The 20,349-nt window shown below is 39.8% G+C and overlaps 1 protein-coding gene across 1 annotated transcript in view; it reads left to right on the top strand.

Annotated features, from left to right (window-relative positions):
- llgl2 (LLGL scribble cell polarity complex component 2) overlaps positions 1-20,349 on the top strand; it is a 45,706-nt gene that overhangs the window by 8,369 nt on the left and 16,988 nt on the right. Inside the window, exons 3-15 of the mRNA XM_019362127.2 lie at positions 1,060-1,141; positions 1,283-1,400; positions 1,604-1,760; positions 2,296-2,458; positions 2,542-2,671; positions 2,757-2,811; positions 3,000-3,154; positions 4,367-4,578; positions 4,864-4,931; positions 5,015-5,168; positions 5,953-6,057; positions 10,255-10,350; positions 11,431-11,627. Of these exons, the coding sequence (XP_019217672.1) occupies positions 1,060-1,141; positions 1,283-1,400; positions 1,604-1,760; positions 2,296-2,458; positions 2,542-2,671; positions 2,757-2,811; positions 3,000-3,154; positions 4,367-4,578; positions 4,864-4,931; positions 5,015-5,168; positions 5,953-6,057; positions 10,255-10,350; positions 11,431-11,627 (1,692 nt within the window). The remainder of the gene's footprint in view (positions 1-1,059; positions 1,142-1,282; positions 1,401-1,603; positions 1,761-2,295; positions 2,459-2,541; positions 2,672-2,756; positions 2,812-2,999; positions 3,155-4,366; positions 4,579-4,863; positions 4,932-5,014; positions 5,169-5,952; positions 6,058-10,254; positions 10,351-11,430; positions 11,628-20,349) is intronic.

The raw sequence follows: 20,349 nt of genomic DNA, 5'->3' as shown, positions 1-20,349 counted from the left end.
AACTTCAGTTTTATTACTCTTAAGTTTAAGAAAATTGGAGGAGAACCATGATCTAACCTAAAAATTTGTTTTTTGTCTGTTTGGGAGCTGACACAGTCTCTATGGAGATGGGTTTTGGGGCGTAACAGGAGGAGAGAAGCTGCAGGGAGTCGTGTAAGACTGCAACTCCGCTTCCTGGTCCCAACTCTGGATAGAAATGATATTATTTATAGTCACGAGGGAGAGTTGGGGGCAGGAAACGTTTTCTTTTTCCTAACAGGGGGAATAGAAAGTAATTGAGAAGCAATGCTCTAGCTTAACCTGTCTCAGAACAGAATTGCCAATTACCAGAGTCTGATCCCCGGCAGGTGTGTCGCCAAGTGGGGAAAAGCAGTTAGACACATGAACAGGTTGGTGGTGTACCTGGGCCTTCTGTTTAAGACTAAACTTCCTCCTCACCGTCACCTAGCCATCTTGTTTCCCCGGCTGCTCTGGACAGTCTGCCAGGGGAGCGCTAGCTACCTTAGGCTGCACTGGCTACTGTGGCCTGCGTAACTATGGGTTTTCCAAGGGTGTGAAGCCAAGTCTCTAATTCAGTGATCTTGGCCTCCAGAGCTGCAAACAGGCTACATTTAGTACAAGTAGCATTACTGCTAAAGGAGGCCGAGGAGTAACTAAACATCTGACACAATGAGCAGGAAAGTGTAGGAGGGACAAGTGAAGAGGTCATGCTGCTAGCAAATCCTTAAAGACACAGTGAGTGAATACACAGAGTGTGTGCTTCGGATAAAGCATGTGAAGATTACACTATGAAATAAGAAGTTATCTATTAGTTTTTAATTAAATTGCTACACAAAACCACCACTGTGTGTTGGACTCTAATTCCCTTCACATTGTATCTTGGCGTCCCCTCAAACACTTAGATACCTCCCTGAATTTGGGACTTAAATTTTAGGATTTCTCTGTGTAAAATACACCATATCTCACTAAATGTACATTAGCTTAGCTCTTCCCAGTTTGCTAGTATGTTAGTATCACTGCAACTATGATAAATGTAGTCTGTGCTTAACCATTGTTCAGATATGGATCTCCGGGTGTGGAGTTCATGGGGCTACATGATGAAAATGCTGCTGTCACACAGGTGCACTTCATGCCCCACCAGGTAATGTTTGATATAAATCACACAACATAGAATGCCAGCAGCATTTAGGTTTTTTGAGCTTGTACTATAGTGCTGTTCACAATAGTGTGTCTCAGGGAATACATTTTGTTATATCTCTGATTATTTGTAACTCTTATGTAGGTTGAGCTGGTGACTTTGCTGGATGACAACAGTTTGCACATGTGGACTTTAAGAGGACACAATGGACTTTCAGAACTTCTTGAAATAGGACGCTTCACACTGACTGGACCACCTGGGTAAACCACATATTTCCACCTGTCATTTTCCTTTCTCCACAGTAACCTTTTTTGAGAAATGGCCTAGTTTTATTTGACTTGCTAAGCTAAGTAAAGCCAGGTAAAGAAGAGAGATGAATATGTAGAATTTGCTTAGCAACTTCTATGTCCTGTGACCTGTACAACTAAGTGATGCCACCTTTCTCCTTCCTCCTCCTCTCAGTGCCCCCCCCAAGTGTGACCAGAGTGACAGCAGTACTGGCCCACTCCTCAGGTGAGCTGCTGCTGTTGGGGACAGAAGGTGGACATGTATTTGTAGTTGAAGTTCCAGGATTCAGAGAGCTGGAAGAGAGAAACATCAGCCTTGACCAAGTTTCCAGCAGGTAGGCAAATTAAAACACATTACAGACTGTCGCACACTATTATAGAGTGTCACAATATGCTGCTAAGAACTATGACGGTTGTTAGTTTCTGCAACGTAGGCATAGAAGAAAAAGTGAAACTGCTACAGTTACTAGAGAGAGTTTTTTCTGTTTGAAAGCACCTATTGTTGCACTTTGTTTAGTTTTGTTGTTTTAAAAAAAAAAATTCTGCTAGGGACAAGAAATGTCCTTCTTGTCACATAAAATATTGTATTTGGCTACTGTTTGCACTCGTGGCTGAATGCTGGATAGAGCAGATTGTAGCTCAGTGCTACAGTTTGTCTGTGGAAATTTACATAATTCAGTCACTTTCAGAGCATGTATTACAGTGGAAATGAGCACTCTGTATCAGTCTGTTCACTTCAAGTGTTTAAATAAATGTTACTGCTAAACTGCTGTCACACAGTATAATAGAATATATTGCCTGTCATCCCCTGTGCGTCAATAATATAGACTGCTATTCACTTGAGTTATTTCCTCTGCTTGTTGTGTACAGCATACCCGATGACTACATTGGTCGCAGAAATCTAGAACACGTTGAGGCCTTGCAAGAGAACCCGGTCGATCCAGATCAGGTCATTATTGGCTATGGACGTGGCCTCATGGTCATCTGGGATTTGGAGAAAAAACTTGCTATCCAGCACATTCCTGCCACACAGGTATCTGTCATTTAACGTGCGCCTGAACAGAATACCAGCTGCCAATAAATAAACTTACTGAATACTGTGTAATCTAACCATAGCAACTGGAGAGTGTTTGTTGGACTGAGGACGGAAAGTACATTCTGAGTTCACACAGCGATGGAAGCTATTGTCGATGGATGGTGGGGGGGCAGGACATGAACGAGGAAGAGAAATCAGACATTCCTTATGGTAAAGAGGAAGCTCTCCACCGTTTTTATTAATCACAAAGTAAAAGGGTTTAGGGCTCATGGTTACTTGTGTTTTATAATTGCAGGACATTTTCCCTGCAAGGCCATTTCTAAAATAGTTCAGCTCCCTACAGAAGAAGGGTAAGATGACGTCATCCACCGGTGAAATAAATTTTTTTTGTCAGATTCCTTCAGTGAAAGTGGTGTCGTCACCTTTCTAATGTTTAACTTCTCAGATATGTTATGTGAGCCGTTGTTACACATTAATCACTGAACAAATGGAACTGAACTTGAACCTTGTGTGTACATATGTTTGCGTGTTTCTGTAGGCCTCCATTCCTGCTGTTCAGTGGTGGTATGCCCAGGGCTAGTTATGGGGACAGACACTGTATTACAGTGATCCATGGTAAAACACACGTGGCCTTGGACTTTACTTCCAGGATCATCGACTTCTTCGTCATTAGAGATGGACCGCAGCGCACAGGCAAGCCACACACACCAACATACTCAGTTACTGGCAACAAAATTACAGCACATTTAAATATGGGACTCTTAAAGGATTTGACACTATTGAATGTTCCCCATTCTCTCATGTTGTCAGGTCCTATGAAGAACTGAGGAATGAATTACATTTGAGAAGATTTTTTTTTTTTTAAGTACAGATGATAAAGTTTTGTAATAACTAATTCATATAATTACTTACCATTTCCACAAAGACCTCCTAAAAATACAATGACAGGCAACTGTTTCCATCAATTTTACAGTCTGCTTACGTCTTATCACTTTATAAGATAAATGAAGATGAAGATTTGGAAATTGATATCAAAACATTAATACACTATAACTGGCGTGTGTGTGTGTGTGTGTGTGTGTGTGTGTGGCACAAACATACTAAAAGCACAGAGGAACACTGCTTCAGTGTTTAACTTACTTAGACTTTGTTACTTTGTTGCTGTCTAGAAGGACACAGTTATAATAAATGAACAAACATTATTGAAACACAGATTAAATGCCAAAACTATATTAATCATGATATTGATGTTATTTTGGGGGAGTACTCATAAACCTAATGTAGAAAAGACAAATGATGTCGAATCCCCCATTAGAAAAAATAACACTCAATAACAGTCAAGAGTTTTTGGGCCTATCAGAAAGTGAATGAGATCAGCTAATTGCTTTGAACCATGCAGTGCTATTTGTTATGTCACAACTGGCTAAAAAGGGGCGAGTAACGGTGGGTGATGTAGTTAGTCAGGTAAATTTGAAATAACTGAGCTGAACATGAGATGTGTCAGTAAGTCAGTAGGGTTGGCATGTTGCATATGAGCTAGCTTGGTGAGTTAAATATTTGGATAAAAACAAAAAAACAGTTTTACAGCACATGATGCTCAGGAGCAGAGGAATCGCTCTTTCTGAGGGAGCAAGTAGAGCGTATTCTTATACCAGCCAGTACTGTAGCCAGGTGTTCCCAATCTCTGATGACCTGACTACAACACACACAGACAAAGACAACCTGCCAGAAGAGCCGAGGTTGTCACAGTTTGATATGACAAGGGTTTGTGTAAATTTGAACATACTCTCTTGTGTAATTGTAATTTATTCATCACCGCAGCACAGAAAAAGGAGAGCAGCTTTGACAAGAGACACAAGCATATCGCAGATCTCAGTTTATTAGCTGCTGTATATCTTCCTGCAGGAGATCCCAGTGCCCTGGTTGTCCTGGTGGAGGAGGAGCTGGTAGTTATTGACTTGCAGACTGAGGGCTGGCCTATCATACAGACTCCTTATTTGGTCCCTCTTCATAGTTCAGCCATCACATGCTCGCATCATGTCTCCACCATTCCCCTCAAACTGTGGGAGAGGATCCTCGCTGCTGGAAAGCATCAGAATGCACACTACTCGAAAAAGGTAAAAATCTTTGTAAATTAAAAATAATGTCATGTCATGTGTATTCTTCTCTGATGACATGACAGGTTTTCACCTTTTCTGTGAATCTGTAAAAACACAGGCTAAGGCTATACAGTCACCCATTTAAGTGCCAATATTCTTACCGGTGGGAAATGTTACCACTGTATGAGACTCTAAAGAATCCCCTAGAAGGCTGTTCATCATAACTGGAATGTTGCATCTTGAATATAAGATGCTGGTTGAGGACATCAAGTTTTCTTACCAATTTTTCTTTCTTCGTGTCAGCCGTGGCCAATAACAGGAGGTCAGAACCTGGCCCCAGATCCTCCACAGAGAGATCTGCTCCTCACAGGGTTAGTGCGGCTGCCTTCATTCACATTTATTGAAAGGTTTCTTTGAAGTTCTAAAAATGATTATAACACTGTTGTGTATATAGGCATGAGGATGGAACAGTTCGTTTCTGGGATGCATCAGGAGTCTGTCTCTATCCCATGTACAAGCTGAGCACAGCTGGAGTATTCCACACAGATGCTGACCCCAATGACAACATGAACCAAGGGACTGAAGGAGAATGGCCTCCATTTAGAAAGGTATGTTTTTGTAACTTAATTTATAGAAAAGAACATTTTCATTTATATTTTAAGGTGAATATAAAAGAAATGTCAAGACACTAGAGCTGCAGCTATCGATTATTTTAATAGTCAAGTATTCTATCGCGAATTCCATCAATTCATTGAGTAATCGAATAAGAAATACTCTTGTCTTATTAATGAGCAATGATAAATATTCAAAAGATAAAAAACACAGGTCTTTCCAAATGAGCTGCTCGTTGGTTAGCATTTTACAAATGACAAGGTTTCTAAGTTTGACTGCATACAACATTTCTCAAAAAAACTAGAACCACTTTGATTGTATTTATGCGCCATATTCGATTTTTTTTTTTTTTTTTGGGGGGGGAAGAAAAAGTGTTCCTAAATACAAAAAAAATATCAAAAAGGGAAATTTTGAATCACTAATATCAGAATACTTTAATAATTCCTAAGGAAACTATGTATACCTAACCCCACTAAGTGCATGTTTTTGGGCTGTGGGAGGAAGGCACTCCACACAGAAAGGTTCTGGCCAGATGGTTATTTACAACCCAGGGCGTTCTTGCTCTGAGGTAACCGTGCTAATTTATTTATAATTAATCTTAATTAGCATTTAAATCGACATATTATTTTATGTTATTTTACTTTAAATTAACAGCAATTATTTATGTTAATATTTATGTAAAAGAGGAATGTTGATCAAGGTCTTGCATAGCAGCATATTAGGCAAAGTTGGAAGTATAGGTCCTACTCTAAATTTCACCCTTGTCATGTTTCTGTTTAGGTTGGCTGTTTTGACCCCTACAGTGATGACCCAAGGCTCGGCATCCAGAAGATCCATCTCTGCAAATATAGTGGTTATCTGACTGTAGCTGGCACTGCGGGACAGGTGACTATTGAGCTCTGATGTTTTTTTTACAACAGACCTATGTCATGTTGGGCTAAGGCATACCTCTGATGTAGAGTAAGCTAAGTAAAAACTTAACTTACACCAGTAAGTTAAACTCTTACTTGTCAAGTAATATTTTTAGTTTTAAAAGTTTTATAAAACTTAAGTATTATACTTTGCTAGTGAGTATATATGATAATGCCTGGGTATCAGTATTTGATTTAGATTTTTCTGTTGCTTATTCTGTCCTCTTGCATATGTAGGGGTAGTAGAGCTTAAGAAGTCAGTTTTTTCACACTCAGTGTTGAATTTATTTATTTTCATAAACACTCTTTTTCTTCAACCACAGCATCATGCTGCCACCACCATGCTTGAGTGCAGGGATTGTATTGGCCAGGTGGTACCAGGTTTCCTCCAGACATAGGGCTTTGGCTTTAGACTAAAAAGTTCTGTTTTCTGTTATCAGACCAGACAATTTTTTGTCATAGTCTGAGTCCTTCAGGTGCTTTTTGGCAGACTCCAGGTGGGCTGTCATGCTTTGTCATGTGTATCCAGTAAGAATCCCCCATACTACACAAGGCTACCTTGGAAAATATCCAAGAGCTGTGTAAGTAAAGCTATACTGGCAGTGTTGAGGAACCAGAAGACATTGATGAGAAGTGGGCTACTATAACAAGAAGGCATAAGTGTACAAGGTATGAGAATATGGGGTTGTTAGAATGCTACTATCAAGGAATCCCAGTGGAAGGGGTTACATGAAGTGGATGTGGGACCTGTGGAATCACACCCAACATCTAGACTAACAGCAAAACAACTAGTAGCTCAGTGTTCAAATAGCTGGAAGAAACGACTCACAACTAGAGATCGACGAGGTACAACACAAATGCTATGGGAAGGGAGAGCCAAAACGTCAGGTCAAGGGGGAGATGTCATCATTCCCACCCTCCGAGATTGGGGCTACGTCCACACGTACCCGGGTATTTTTGAAAACGCAGATTTTTCTATGCGTTTGCATCTTTTGTCCACATGTAAACGGCGTTTTCGGTCACTGAAAACGGAGATTTCTAAAAACGCCTGCCAGGGTGGATATTTTCGAAAACTTCGTTTTTGCATTTAAGTGTGGACGAGGAAAACGGAGAAAACGCAGCGTCAAAGGTGTGCGCCTTTTTTGACGTCACACTGTGCGCCACGTTATTGTTTCGGTGAAATGAATTTCTACAATACTGTTACTGTTAATTGTACTCTCTGCAGTGTTTAAATGCTTACATATACACACACAGTTACTGTCCCTCCACACATACGACTCGGTTCTGCTTCTATGCCCCATCTTTGTTTACTATTTCCTACCGAGGCTTCTAGACTTCTGATTGGCCAACATTTCTACACGGTTAGGAATATATCGCCACCTGTTGCTTTGGCATGTTCCTAGCAGCGTTTTCCTTCATGTCTGCGTTTACGTGTGGATGGGATTATTTTTTAAAACGAAAACGGAAAGTCTCCGTTTTCAAAAATACCCGTGTACGTGTGGACGTAGCCTGGGTCACCAGGCCCAAGTACAACTGGTGCATTGCATTGTCATAGGATCATGGCTGAACTGGAAAACTGGACCCTCTGTGGGTGATTAACTAAGACTACATAAAGTACCTCTTGGGTACTTTATCTAGTCTTAGATGTGAAGATGTGAATGCAATATTACAGACAATCCCTATTGCAACCATCACCAAAGCCAATCAGCTGAACTATACCACGGCAGTAATGATCACTGAGATGCTTGGCTACGAGATGAACAGCCACAAGGAGCAGTACCCTCCATGGAAAATGAGACTAGAGTTAGCCAACTATTGGAGCTATAGAAAGGTGTGATGAAAACAGGGATGCTTGAGAAGTACAACAAGCTGCCAATACCTGAGAAACTGCCAAGCAAAGACTCACAGCCTTGGCAGGCAGCTTGAAGAGCTACACCATAGAGACTGAAGCCAGGAGAATAAACCAGCTGTACTTCACTGAATCATCCAAGGTGTACTCTTAGTGGCAGAGGAACAATATGAGAACAGAACAATATTGGTAAGAGCAAACGGCAGGAGGATGCAACATACAGCTACAGTGTTCAGTAGCCAGTGGATCTAATAGCAGACTATAGCAACCAGGTCCTCCAGGATCCAGAAACCATTACAGTGGCAGACCTACATGAAAGGTTCTGAAAAATGAAGAGTTGGACAGCACCCTGACATATTTCACGCCTGGTGGCTAAGGAAGCTAACTGCTTTCCATGAGCATTGGGCAGCACACATGAACCAGCTGCTAACGGACGCGTCACACTGAGAATAGCCAACTGCCCAGAAGGGACCAGCCCCAGCCAACTACTTGTCAATAACCTGCTTCAGTACTGTAGAATGCCACAGGAAGAAGAAGAAGGAACCATGAACGCCTGTTCATGGTTCCTTCTTCTAGGAGCCGCAACCACCAACCACCTGCAGATTCCTGAGGAATCAGCTGAATGGGAAGAACATCCAGGCAATCAACACCTACTCCCTGCTGGTCATCAGATACCCTGCTGGGATAAATAGCTGGCCAAAAGAGAACATGGAAGCCATTGACATCAAGATAATGAACCGCCATGCATTGAGGGTTTCATCCAAAGTCCAGCTCCTTGAAAAGGAGGCAGAGGACTAGTGAATGTGAGAACCTTTATCCAGGATGAAACGACAAACATCCAAGAATACATCAGAAAGATGACCACAACTGACCTCGTGCTCAGTGAATACCTCAGGCAGCAGAAACCCAAGAAAGAAGACGAGCAAGAGGAGGAACCATCATGGAAGGTCAAGCCCCTCTACATGGTATGTACCATGGTCACATAGAAGAAGTGGCTGATATAGAAATAACACCCCAGCACTCCAATACAGGAAGTCTGGATCGGATCTGGAGAAGAGAGCAGGCACATCCAGGGCTGAAGATGCACTTATCTCTGTGTTCTGTGTTATAATGATAGTCTAATGGGAAAGAAGCACCCGTTGGAAGTTCAACTCCCCATTAATATAGTGGAAAGAAAAAATTCTCCAAGTTAAAACCCAAAGGAAAACATTAGAAACCCCTGCAAGTTGTAATCCAGCAGGAAAACAATGAAAATCCAGATCATCTTGAATTTATAGTGAAACACTGCAAAAAACAAGCAGAGAAAAGGCCAAAAAAATTAAAAACCAATTTGCCAATTTGTAAAACCACAGCAGTTCATCCCTTTGGTGTCTCAGCTGGAATTTTCAACTGTGAATGCTTAGATTCGGTCTTCTGCCCTTCTGAAAGGAAGAACCTCTTATCTCTTTCTGAACAAACCTTTTATACCTGCTCATCCTTTTTCCCCACTTTCTTTCTGTATGCCACACTTTCTGAGATGACATGTAGTCTCACACCCATTGTGACATCCAATCACTGTTCCTGCAGCCAAACACAACCACTAATATTCCAAGGTCAAAGCTGATTCATGTCTACACAAACAAATGCAGACATTAGAACAGGCATTTCCATTACTTAAACTGTATTTGTCATTCATCATGTTAGTTAGCCAAATACTTTGCAAGAATAAAGATGATTTACCATTAGCAAAAGACCCTTTACTCTCTGAAATGTAATGAGAGGTAGTCCAGGGGGGGACTCTCTTTCAATTCCACCTTTCTTGATACTGGACAAAGCTGCCTGTCGTGGTTGAGACTGACCAAGTAAGTTTCTATGGGACTTCCAGATACAGATGGACGAACTGGGTATCGCTAACCAACCAAACATAGCAGAGGAAGATGCAATGATATATGTAGCTAAGTGATAGCAACATCAGGATAAAAGAACCCAAGAAAACTGAGAAATACCGAGGGTTGAGAGGGTTGGAGGGTACAGGCAGCAGTGATCTCTGTGTTCGGAGCATTTGGGACAGTGACCCCCCAAACTGGGCGAGTGGCTCCAGCAGACCCCAGGAACGACATCCGAGATCTCTGTCCAGAGGAGCGCAGTCCTAGGAACAGCTAAGATACTGTGCAAGACCCTGAAGTTCACATAGAGGACCTAAGCTTGAAGAATAAAGACTGTCTGCAGAACGAGTGGGGAAATTATTATTGTGTGTGTGTGTGTATACGTACACACTCTTATATAGGCCTACTTTGATATCACACTATTGTGGTTATTCCCACTGTTATTTTGACTTTGCAGATCCTAATGCTGGAGTTAAATGACGAGGCAGCAGAGCAAACCGTGGAGGCTAAAGTTGTGGATTTGCTGCAAGGCCAAGAAGGATTTCGATGGAAGGTAAAGAACAGAACTGATTACTCACACCATGTTTATCTTTTTACAGTGACATGCAGCAGCTATAGACATTATAAAAGACGGATCTGGCCACTGTAACGTGACCCGTATGTTTTAGGCCCTGTATTGTGAAACTTTTTTCAAGATAAGCTCTTTAAAATTTTTGTAGGTTCCTTTTGTTCATGTGTTTCTTTAAACTGTTTATTTATTAATTTCTCTAAGTGTTACTGCATTACAATATATGTGACCATGTCTAAACTGGCAGGCAGAAACAAAGGAAGAGGGAGAAAATATAATAAAAGGATACAGCACAAATAGAAAAGGATGATGTTTCACCAACGGATGCATCTGTAAAAAAAAAAAAACACAGAAAGAAAGGGGAAAAAAAAACATACAGCACCTGGAACAGAAAAATCTGACAATGAACAGCTACACACATCAAGAATAGAGTGCTAAGTTATCAGCCAACGCCAGCTGACTCAGCTACATCCATATACTGTATGGGTTCTGTACACATATGCACTTATTAAGGGTAAGGTAACAGATTAATGAAATACTAACATTTCACTCAGAGATGCTGTATAGAAGTTTTACTAAGTGCTACTCTCTCTCCAACAGAGTTTTCGTTCTCCACAGATGCCTCCCCCAAAAAAGCCATTAAGAAGTGTTTTTGTAGTTAAATATTATTGAATGAAAAAAGGTGCACCTGCAGATTTAATTAATGCAACTTTGCAACCAAGCTAAGTAGCTAAGAAATCCACACTCGTGTCTAAATAAGGTCAGTTGTACTTCCAAAAATAAATAGCAGTAGCCAAAACTCAAAAGTTGACTTTGCAGAATCCAGAAACATCACAGTGGCCATCTTGATATACAGTGTGCAAAAATAGGTGATCTAAAAAGGCTTTAAATGCTGCATTTACAAAAATAACTAGCTTACTGTGAACATGCTCTGGGAAGCAGATACAATCGCAGTTTACCAATTTACTTTCTTTACAATAATTCCTGGAAAGCTATCATAAACCCTTTCTATTGTTACACCGTCAACTACATATTCCAGCATTTGATAGTCGTCTTCTTTCACAGGGCCACACTCAGCTGGATATCCAGGAAGACCCAGTGATGTTTCCTGCAGGCTTCCAGCCCTTTGCTGTTGTCCAGTGCCAGCCCCCAGCTGTGGTCACTGCTCTCACACTGCACTCAGAGTGGAAGTTGATAGCCTTTGGCACCAGTCATGGGTTTGGGTTATATGACTACCAACAGAAGAACAGTGTCCTGATCAAGTAAGGAGAAGCATTAAGAAAGATGTGTGTCTGTACTGTGTTTACAACTTCCAGGAAATCTGTTTCATGTTAGTGGATGTGTTTTAGCCATTATTTTCATTTTCGTAGTTAGCTGTTTTCACTCGATGTTGATCAATGTACAAAGAAGCAAGTTTGATGTAGCCAAGCTTTCAAACTTGCAAAATTTAAAACTGATACAACCATTCGTTAACTACTGGGTAGCAAATTCAATTCAGTTCAATCCAGTTTGATTTATATAGCGCCAAATCACAACAACAGTCGCCTCAAGGCGATTTATATTGTATGGTAGACCCTACAATAATACATAAAGAGAAAAAAAAATCATTTATTCTCTTCTGGAAACTCCACACCGAAAGGCTCAACCCAGATGGTGGATTCAGACCTAGGACCTTCTTGCGAGGCAACAGTGCCTACCACTACCTGATACAACCTGATGCAAAACAAATCTAAACCATAATGGCTATCATGATAACAGATACACAAACAAACTCAAGACAGTCTATGGCCGTTTATCAATTCTCAAGTACGCGAGTACGTACTCGCGTTCTCGGTGAGTACGTACTCGCTGAGAACGCACGGGAGTACGTACCCGCCGAGAACGCGAGCACGGACTCCCGATTTGTACAATTGGAACACCTGCATACGTGATGATGTCACAGGTCCGTTGTTTTTACTGCCGTCCCCTCCTAATTTAACTGTGAGTAACATGTTATGAAGCTTAACTGTAATCACAGCCAAACCGGTTTACTCAGGAACAAATAAAACACTGAAATAAACCAAACATTAACATTTAGAAGTGATCTAAGTGACTTGTATATCATTTTTAACCTCAGTAGTGAAACCTCTATTAATAAAAATAGTGTACATGTACATACGTGTACATACCTTAATAAAAACAAGCAGGTGAGATGTTAGAACGCTTTTATTTCTATTCTAGTGGACACTCAATACTATAGACAGCTGCTGGAGTTTCTTTACCCCCCCCGTTGAAAATGATGTGCCGGGAGTCCGCTGTTGAGTTTTGGACGAAATGCATTCTGGGATATATAGCTGTCCCAAGTCCACACCGATGCATGCTCGATAAAACGGGCGGATCGAGAACACATCCGGGACTTTTTCGCGTTCTCGGCTTGATGCGTACTTTGAATTGGAACAGTACTTGGTCTCCGACTGATGACGTATCACGAGTACACGAGAACGCAAGTACGCACAAGTACGCATATTGAGAAACGCCCTATGTCAGCGACACACACCAGCTCTCTGTGGCTCTCTATTTAATGACCCTAAGCAGGTCACTCTGACCTGCAGACTCATGCAGCTGGCCTCAGTGCTATCCACCACCCACTCGTCAGACTGCATAAGCCCAGATACCACCCAGTGATCCATCAGTCATCACTCATTCATCAGGCCCAGGTCCCAGCTGTCATCCATCATGTTCAAAGGAAATCTTCAGTTACAGTGGCTTGCAAAAGTATTCGGCCCCCTTGAACTTTTCCACATTTTGTCACATTACAGCCACAAACATGAATCAATTTTATAGGAATTCCAGGTGAAAGACCAATACAAAGTGGTGTACACGTGAGAAGTGGAACGAAAATCATACATGATTCCAAACAGTTTTTACAAATAAATAACTGCAAAGTGGGGTGTGCGTAATTATTCAGCCCCCTGAGTCAATACTTTGTAGAACCACCTTTTGCTGCAATTCCAGCTGCCAGTCTTTTAGGGTATGTCTCTACCAGCGTTGCACATCTAGAGACTGAAATCCTTGCCCATTCTTCTTTGCAAAACAGCTCCAGCTCAGTCAGATTAGATGGACACCGTTTGTGAACAGCAGTTTTCAGATCTTGCCACAGATTCTCGATTGGATTTAGATCTGGACTTTGACTGGGCCATTCTAACACATGGATATGTTTTGTTTTAAACCATTCCATTGTTGCCCTGGCTTTATGTTTAGGGTCGTTGTCCTGCTGAAAGGTGAACCTCCGCCCCAGTCTCAAGTCTTTTGCGGACTCCAAGAGGTTTTCTCCCAAGATTGCCCTGTATTTGGCTCCATCCATCTTCCCAACAACTCTGACCAGCTTCCCTGTCCCTGCTGAAGAGAAGCACCCCCAGAGCATGATGCTGCCACCACCATATTTGACAGTGGGGATGGTGTGTTCAGAGTGATGTGCAGTGTTAGTTTTCCGCCACACATAGCGTTTTGCATTTTGGTCTCATCTGACCAGAGCACCTTCTTCCACATGTTTGCTGTGTCCCCCACATGGCTTGTGGCAAACTGCAAATGGGACTTCTTATGGTTTTCTGTTAACAATGGCTTTCTTCTTGCCACTCTTCCATAAAGGCCAACTTTGTGCAGTGTACGACTAATAGTTGTCCTATGGACAGATTCCCCCACCTGAGCTGTAGATCTCTGCAGCTCGTCCAGAGTCACCATGGGCCTCTTGGCTGCATTTCTGATCAGCGCTCTCCTTGTTCGGCCTGTGAGTTTAGGTGGACGGCCTTGTCTTGGTAGGTTTACACTTGTGCCATACTCCTTCCATTTCTGAATGATCGCTTGAACAGTGCTCCGTGGGATGTTCAAGGCTTGGGAAATCTTTTTGTAGCCTAAGCCTGCTTTAAATTTCTCAATAACTTTATCCCTGACCTGTCTGGTGTGTTCTTTGGACTTCATGGTGTTGTTGCTCCCAATATTCTCTTAGACAACCTCTGAGGCCGTCACAGAGCAGCTGTATTTGTACTGACATTAGATTACACACAGGTGCACTCTATTTAGTCATTAGCACTCATCAGGCAATGTCTATGGGCAACTGACTGCACTCAGACCAAAGGGGGCTGAATAATTACGCACACCCCACTTTGCAGTTATTTATTAGTGTGAATGCTTGAAAAGCATTCACAGTATTGTTCTTCAAATCTTTATTGTGTGGATGCCCTAAAAGGGCTTCCACACTATTGTTTTCCTGTTTTAAACTTTATTCTTCAAGTTGCTGCCCCGTTTTTCGGCACTGAACTACTCCCTCAGTTTTCAGCCGATTTTCTCCGTTCAAACTCTAAACTGTTCTGCTATTTCTGCTAATTCCGGCTATATCTTTTGGTGTTTATTACTGTTATACTTTTTAAAATATTACACTTTTTTCCTTTAATTTGTCCCATTGAAATGAATGGGAAACTTCCACAATTCTGCTAAAACTTGCTTGTCTTTGAAACTTAACTACTTTGTCATACTTTCACCTAGAAACTCCATTCAAACTTTAAAATGTTCTCAGATTATTGGGCTATTCCTGTCTGATTCAGCTTTTTCAGATCTTCTACCATTTTAATCTTATCTCTCTTTAAGTTTTCAGTTGCAAAATTGTGATTTTTCAGAAAATACATGCGTTGCTATGGTTGCTATGCAATTAAGTCAGAGTGAGTGCTGGTCCGTTCTGAATTTTCTCTTCATGTCTAAACAACTTCTTGCTACTCGCTCAATTTCCACTCAACCCCCACAAATTATACATCAAAACGTTGGTATTTTTGCTGGCTTTCAGAAAATGTCACTATCTTTATTGTGAGATTTACCGTTTTTTCGCAATTTGCCTCGGAGTGACACAAGGTCTCAATACTCCCCATTCAAAGTCTATGGGGAGGTTTTGAAATTCAGAGCTGAAATTCTGAAACGGGAGGCATTTTCAAATCGCCAAATCTCTTTAACAAAGCAAAGTTAGGACATGAGGCTTGTGCCAATATATCTTCAGACACTGCTGACACTCACAGTGGAAGCAGTTTTTACAATTATCTTACCGTTGAGCAATGAATTACGTTTGTTTGAGGGGTGGAAATCTGTCCTTCTCTCAGTCTTCAAACTCCGGAAATGAAGCCGTTTCTTCTCTCGTCATATCTCCGCGACGAAGGTAGAAAGAGCTATGAAAATCGCAGTCAAAATACACCAAAGTCCGCTGATTCACCCAGTACAAGAATTATGCTGCTAGCCCTCCTAGTTTTTGAGTTACACGACGTTTTGTAACTCCAAAAAACGGCGTTTTTCGCCTCTCACCGCGATCTATTTTCTGACTGCCCAAGTATCTGTCTTTCAGACCGCCGCCCCCTTTCCAGGTGGCGCAATCAGTAATGACACGGCTCTGCAGCTCAAAGGTCGTGGGTTCAATCCCACCTTGGTCCACGTTTTTTTTTTTTCACTACAAATTTATACACTATCACAGACCTGTAATTTATATTGCTAATTTATTACAATTCTGCAAAGTTTTATGATTTTAGCAGCTTTTCTAATATGGACCTCAGATTCTTGTTAACGCTCCATGGCAGAAACAAGTACACAGCCTGATGAAGCAGACTGAGGCAGTACCTCTGATTGGTGAATTTGAGCAGAACCAGGTTGTTCTTTCATTTCATTTCTTTATTTATTTCACACATGGTTCAACAGTGTTTCTTTTTCTACATACAGAACCTTCTGCCTCTTTTCAGCAGAAATTCTGCTCATTCACCTCATCTCTTGTGTTGGAGTGCCCTCTTGTGGCGCCTTTTGGGTAGTGCCTTAGTAAACGTGAACACTGCAAAGAAGTGGTATCAGACTGGTTTGTAGTGGAGGAATTTGTTGCCAGTTTCTTTCATCTTTAATCCGTATTCATGTTGTAATGTAGTAGTACCACAATATGGCAGAAACACTATGTTTTGGCACAAATACTTTGATTTAGTATACTTTAGCTTCTTCATCTTCTTCACCCCTTTTCAGCAAAAGTTTCATTTTTTTCACCCCTTTTCAGCACAAATTCCATTTTTTTGGGCTGTTTTCAGAAAAAAAAAACTCTTTTCAGCAGAAACTCTGCTGATTCATCTCTTTTCAGCGCAACTTTCTGCTCCTTTGCCTCTTTTCTGTAGAGATTCTGCTGATTTACCTCTTTTCTGCAAAATTTTCAGCCTTTTCACCTCTTCTCAGCACAATTCTCAGCAGCTTCTGCTCATTTTAGCAGAATTGTCGGTCTCTCCTCCTCTTCTTGAGAGAATGAGTTTAGTTCAGTGAGATGAGTAGCTGCCTTGAGACCAGGAGGGCCAGGTTCGAATCCTGCTCAGGGTGACATGTTTTTTTTCACCACCATACAACTTTTTGCAACTTTTCAGCTTTTTCAGCTTTTCAGCAGACAGCTTCAGCGTTAAGGCATCCACACAGCATTTTCGCAGGAAATGCAAATTTTTCTAGTTATACTTTATTCTGGTTGCTTCCGTACGATTTTTGCCGATTAACTACTGCTTCAGTTTTCAGCCGATTTTCACCGTTCAAACTCTATACTGTTCTGCTCTTTCTGCTGACGTAGGCTATGACTTTTAGTGTTTATTACTATTATACTTTTTAAAAATTACACTTTTTTCCTTTAATTTGTCCCATTGAAATGAATGGAAATCTTCAGAAATTCTGCTAAAACTTGCTTGTTTTTGAAACTTAACTACTTCCTCATACTTTCACCTAGAAACTCCATTCAAACTTTAAAATGTTATCAAATTATTGGGCTATTCCTGTCTGATTCAGCTTTTTCAGATCTTCTACCGTTTTAATCTTATACCTCTTTAAGTTTTCATTTGCAAAATTGTGATTTTTCAGAAAATACATGCGTTGCTATGGTTGCTATGCAATTAAGTCAGAGTGAAGACTGGTCTGTTCTGAATTTTCTCTTCATGTCTGAACAACTTCTTGCTACTCGCTCAATTTCCTCTCAACCCCCACAAATTATACATCAAAACGTAGGTATTTTTGCTGGCTTTCCGAAAATGTCACTATCATTGTTGTGGGAGTTGCAGATTTTTTGCAAATCTCCTCAGAGCAACATAAAGTCTGAAAACTCTCCATAGAAAGTCAATGGAGAGTTTGTTCTAAATCACCGCTGGATTTCTGTAATGAGAGGCATTTTCAAATTGTCATATCTCCTTAACGAAACAAAGTTGAGACATGAGACTTGTGCCAATATATCTTCAGATACTCCTGATGCTCACAATTCAAGAATTTCTTTCTCACCTATTACCGTTCTGAGATGAGTTACATTTGTTTGAGAGTAGGAAATTCGTCCCTTGCTCAGATTTCTTCAGATTTCAAACTCTGGAAATGAGGCACTTATTTCTCTCGTCATATCTTTTTGATGGATTGCAACAGAGCCCTGAAAATTCCCATGACTGTTCACCAAAACCTGCTGTTTCTTACGGTGAAAGAATGATTTTGATGCTCCATATAGATTTAGAGTTACAAAATGTTGTTTAAGGGCAAGTCAAGGCAGTTTTGCTTTACCTCTACTCAGTTACAGTGTATTACAAGTCATATATCTTCAATAATTTATATTTTATCTCTGAATTAAGAAGACCTGCAGATTCCCCCATCTCTTCTGAACAAAACGGTGTCAGAATGAGCATTCTAGCCCCTACGGTTAGGAAATTATGGCCATTTGTTCGATGGGAATCCTGAATGTGAGAAATACACTGCAGAAAACTCACACCTCTCTCTGTGTCTGTGTGTGTAAGGGCTGATTACAGCAGGTGCAGCTAATTTAACTGACCTAGATATACCAAGCCCAGACTCTTAACAGCCACTGTTCCCTTTAGGCTCTGTGTATGTGTATGTTTGTGTGTCTGTATCAATATTTCTCCCATGTTAAAGTATTACTCCTCCAGAATAGTATTTCTGTTAAATCAAAGTACTTCTACTACATCTTAGTACTTCTGCTCAATCATAGTATTTCTGCTAAATTATAGTATTTTTGCCAAATCATGGTTTTTGTGCCAAAACATAACATTTCTGTTATGTTATAGTATTACTAATAAGTGGAGGAATTTCTGTCATGCTATAGTATATGTGCTGATTACAGTATATCTGCCAAATCATAGTATTTATCTCGAATCATAGTATTTATGCCAAATTACAGTATTTCTGCTAAAAAGCAGAAATAGTACCTTTTAGCAGAAATTTCTGTCAAAAGATATTAGTTATATTAAAACATAGTATTTCTGCTAAATCATAGTATTTCTGCCAAATCATAGTATTTGTACTAAATCATAGTACTTGTGGCTATTCATAGTACTTGTACCCAATCGTATTATTTCTGCCATATCATCATATTCGTGTCAAATCATGGTATTTTTCTGCCAAATCATGGTATTTGTGCCAAATTATAGTATTTGTGCCCAATTAAAATTTCTATTATGTTATAGAATTACTACTAAGTCGTAGAATTTCGGTTATGTTATAGTATATCTGCTGAATATAGTATGTGTGCCAAATCATAGTATTTATAGCAAATCATAGTATTTGTGCTAAAACATAGTATTTCTGCCCAATTGTAGTATTTGTGCAAAAACATACTTATGCATAATCACAGTTTATCTGTTATGTTATAGTATTACTACTAAGGCATAGTATTTCTACCAAATCATAGTTTTTGTACTAAATCATAGTACTTGTGCCTATTCATAGTATTCATACCCTATCATAGTATTTCTGCCAAATCATGGTATGTGTGCCAAGTTATAGTATTTGTGCCCAAGTAAAATTTTTGTTATGTTATAGTATTACAACTAAGTTGTAGAATTTCTGTTATGTTATAATATATCTGCTGAATATAGTATATGTGCCAAATCATAGTATTTATAGCAAATCATAGTATTTGTGCTAAAACGTTGTATTTCTGCGCAATTGTAGTATTTGTGCAAAAACATACTTATGCAAAATCACAGTATATCTGTTATGTTATAGTATTACTACTAAGGCATAGTATTTCTACCAAATCATAGTATTCCTTCAAAATCATAGTATTACTGCAATTTCATAGTATTTGAGCAAAATCGTAGTGTTCATGCAAAAACATACTATGTCTGCAAAATCACAGTATATCTGTTATGTTATAATATTACTACTAAGGCATAGTATTTCTGTCAAATCATAGTATTTGTACTAAATCATAGTACTTGTGCCTATTCATAGTATTCATACCCTATCATAGTATTTCTGCCAAATCATGGTATTTTTTTGCCAAATCATGGTATTTGTGCCAAGTTATAGTATTTGTGCCCAAGTAAAATTTCTGTTATGTTATAGTATTACTACTAAGTCATAGAATTTCTGTTATGTTATAATATATCTGCTGAATATAGTATATATGCCAAATCGTAGTATTTATAGCAAATCATAGTATTTGTGCTAAAACGTAGTATTTCTGCCCAATAGTAGTATTTGTGCAAAAACATACTTATGCAAAATCACAGTATATCTGTATTCCTTCAAAATCATAGTATTACTGCAATTTCATAGTATTTGAGCAAAATCGTAGTATTTGTGCAAAAACATAGAATGTCTGCAAAATCACACTATATCTGTTATGTTAAAGTATTACTACTAAGTCACAGTATTTCAGCCAATTCGTAGTATTTGTACTAAATCATGATACTTGTGCCAAATCATAGTATTTTTTGCAAATCATAGTATTCGTACCAAAACATAGTATTTGTACGAAGTCATAGTATGTCTTCTAAATCATAGTATTTCAATAAAATCTCAGTAGTTGTGCTAAAATGCAGTATTATTGCCAAATCATAGTATTTGTACTGAAACATAGTATTTGTGCCAAAAGAGTATTTGTACTAAATCATAGTACTTGTGCCAAATCATAGTATTTCTGCCACATTGTGCTAGTTGTGCAAAAACATAGACTGTCTGCAAAAT

Source organism: Oreochromis niloticus, linkage group LG8 (genome assembly GCF_001858045.2).
Source record: "Oreochromis niloticus isolate F11D_XX linkage group LG8, O_niloticus_UMD_NMBU, whole genome shotgun sequence".
In the NCBI taxonomy this organism is placed as follows: Eukaryota; Metazoa; Chordata; class Actinopteri; order Cichliformes; family Cichlidae; genus Oreochromis; species Oreochromis niloticus.
Note: the sequence above shows the minus strand (reverse complement) of the source record. Positions and strands in the feature narration are given on the sequence as shown.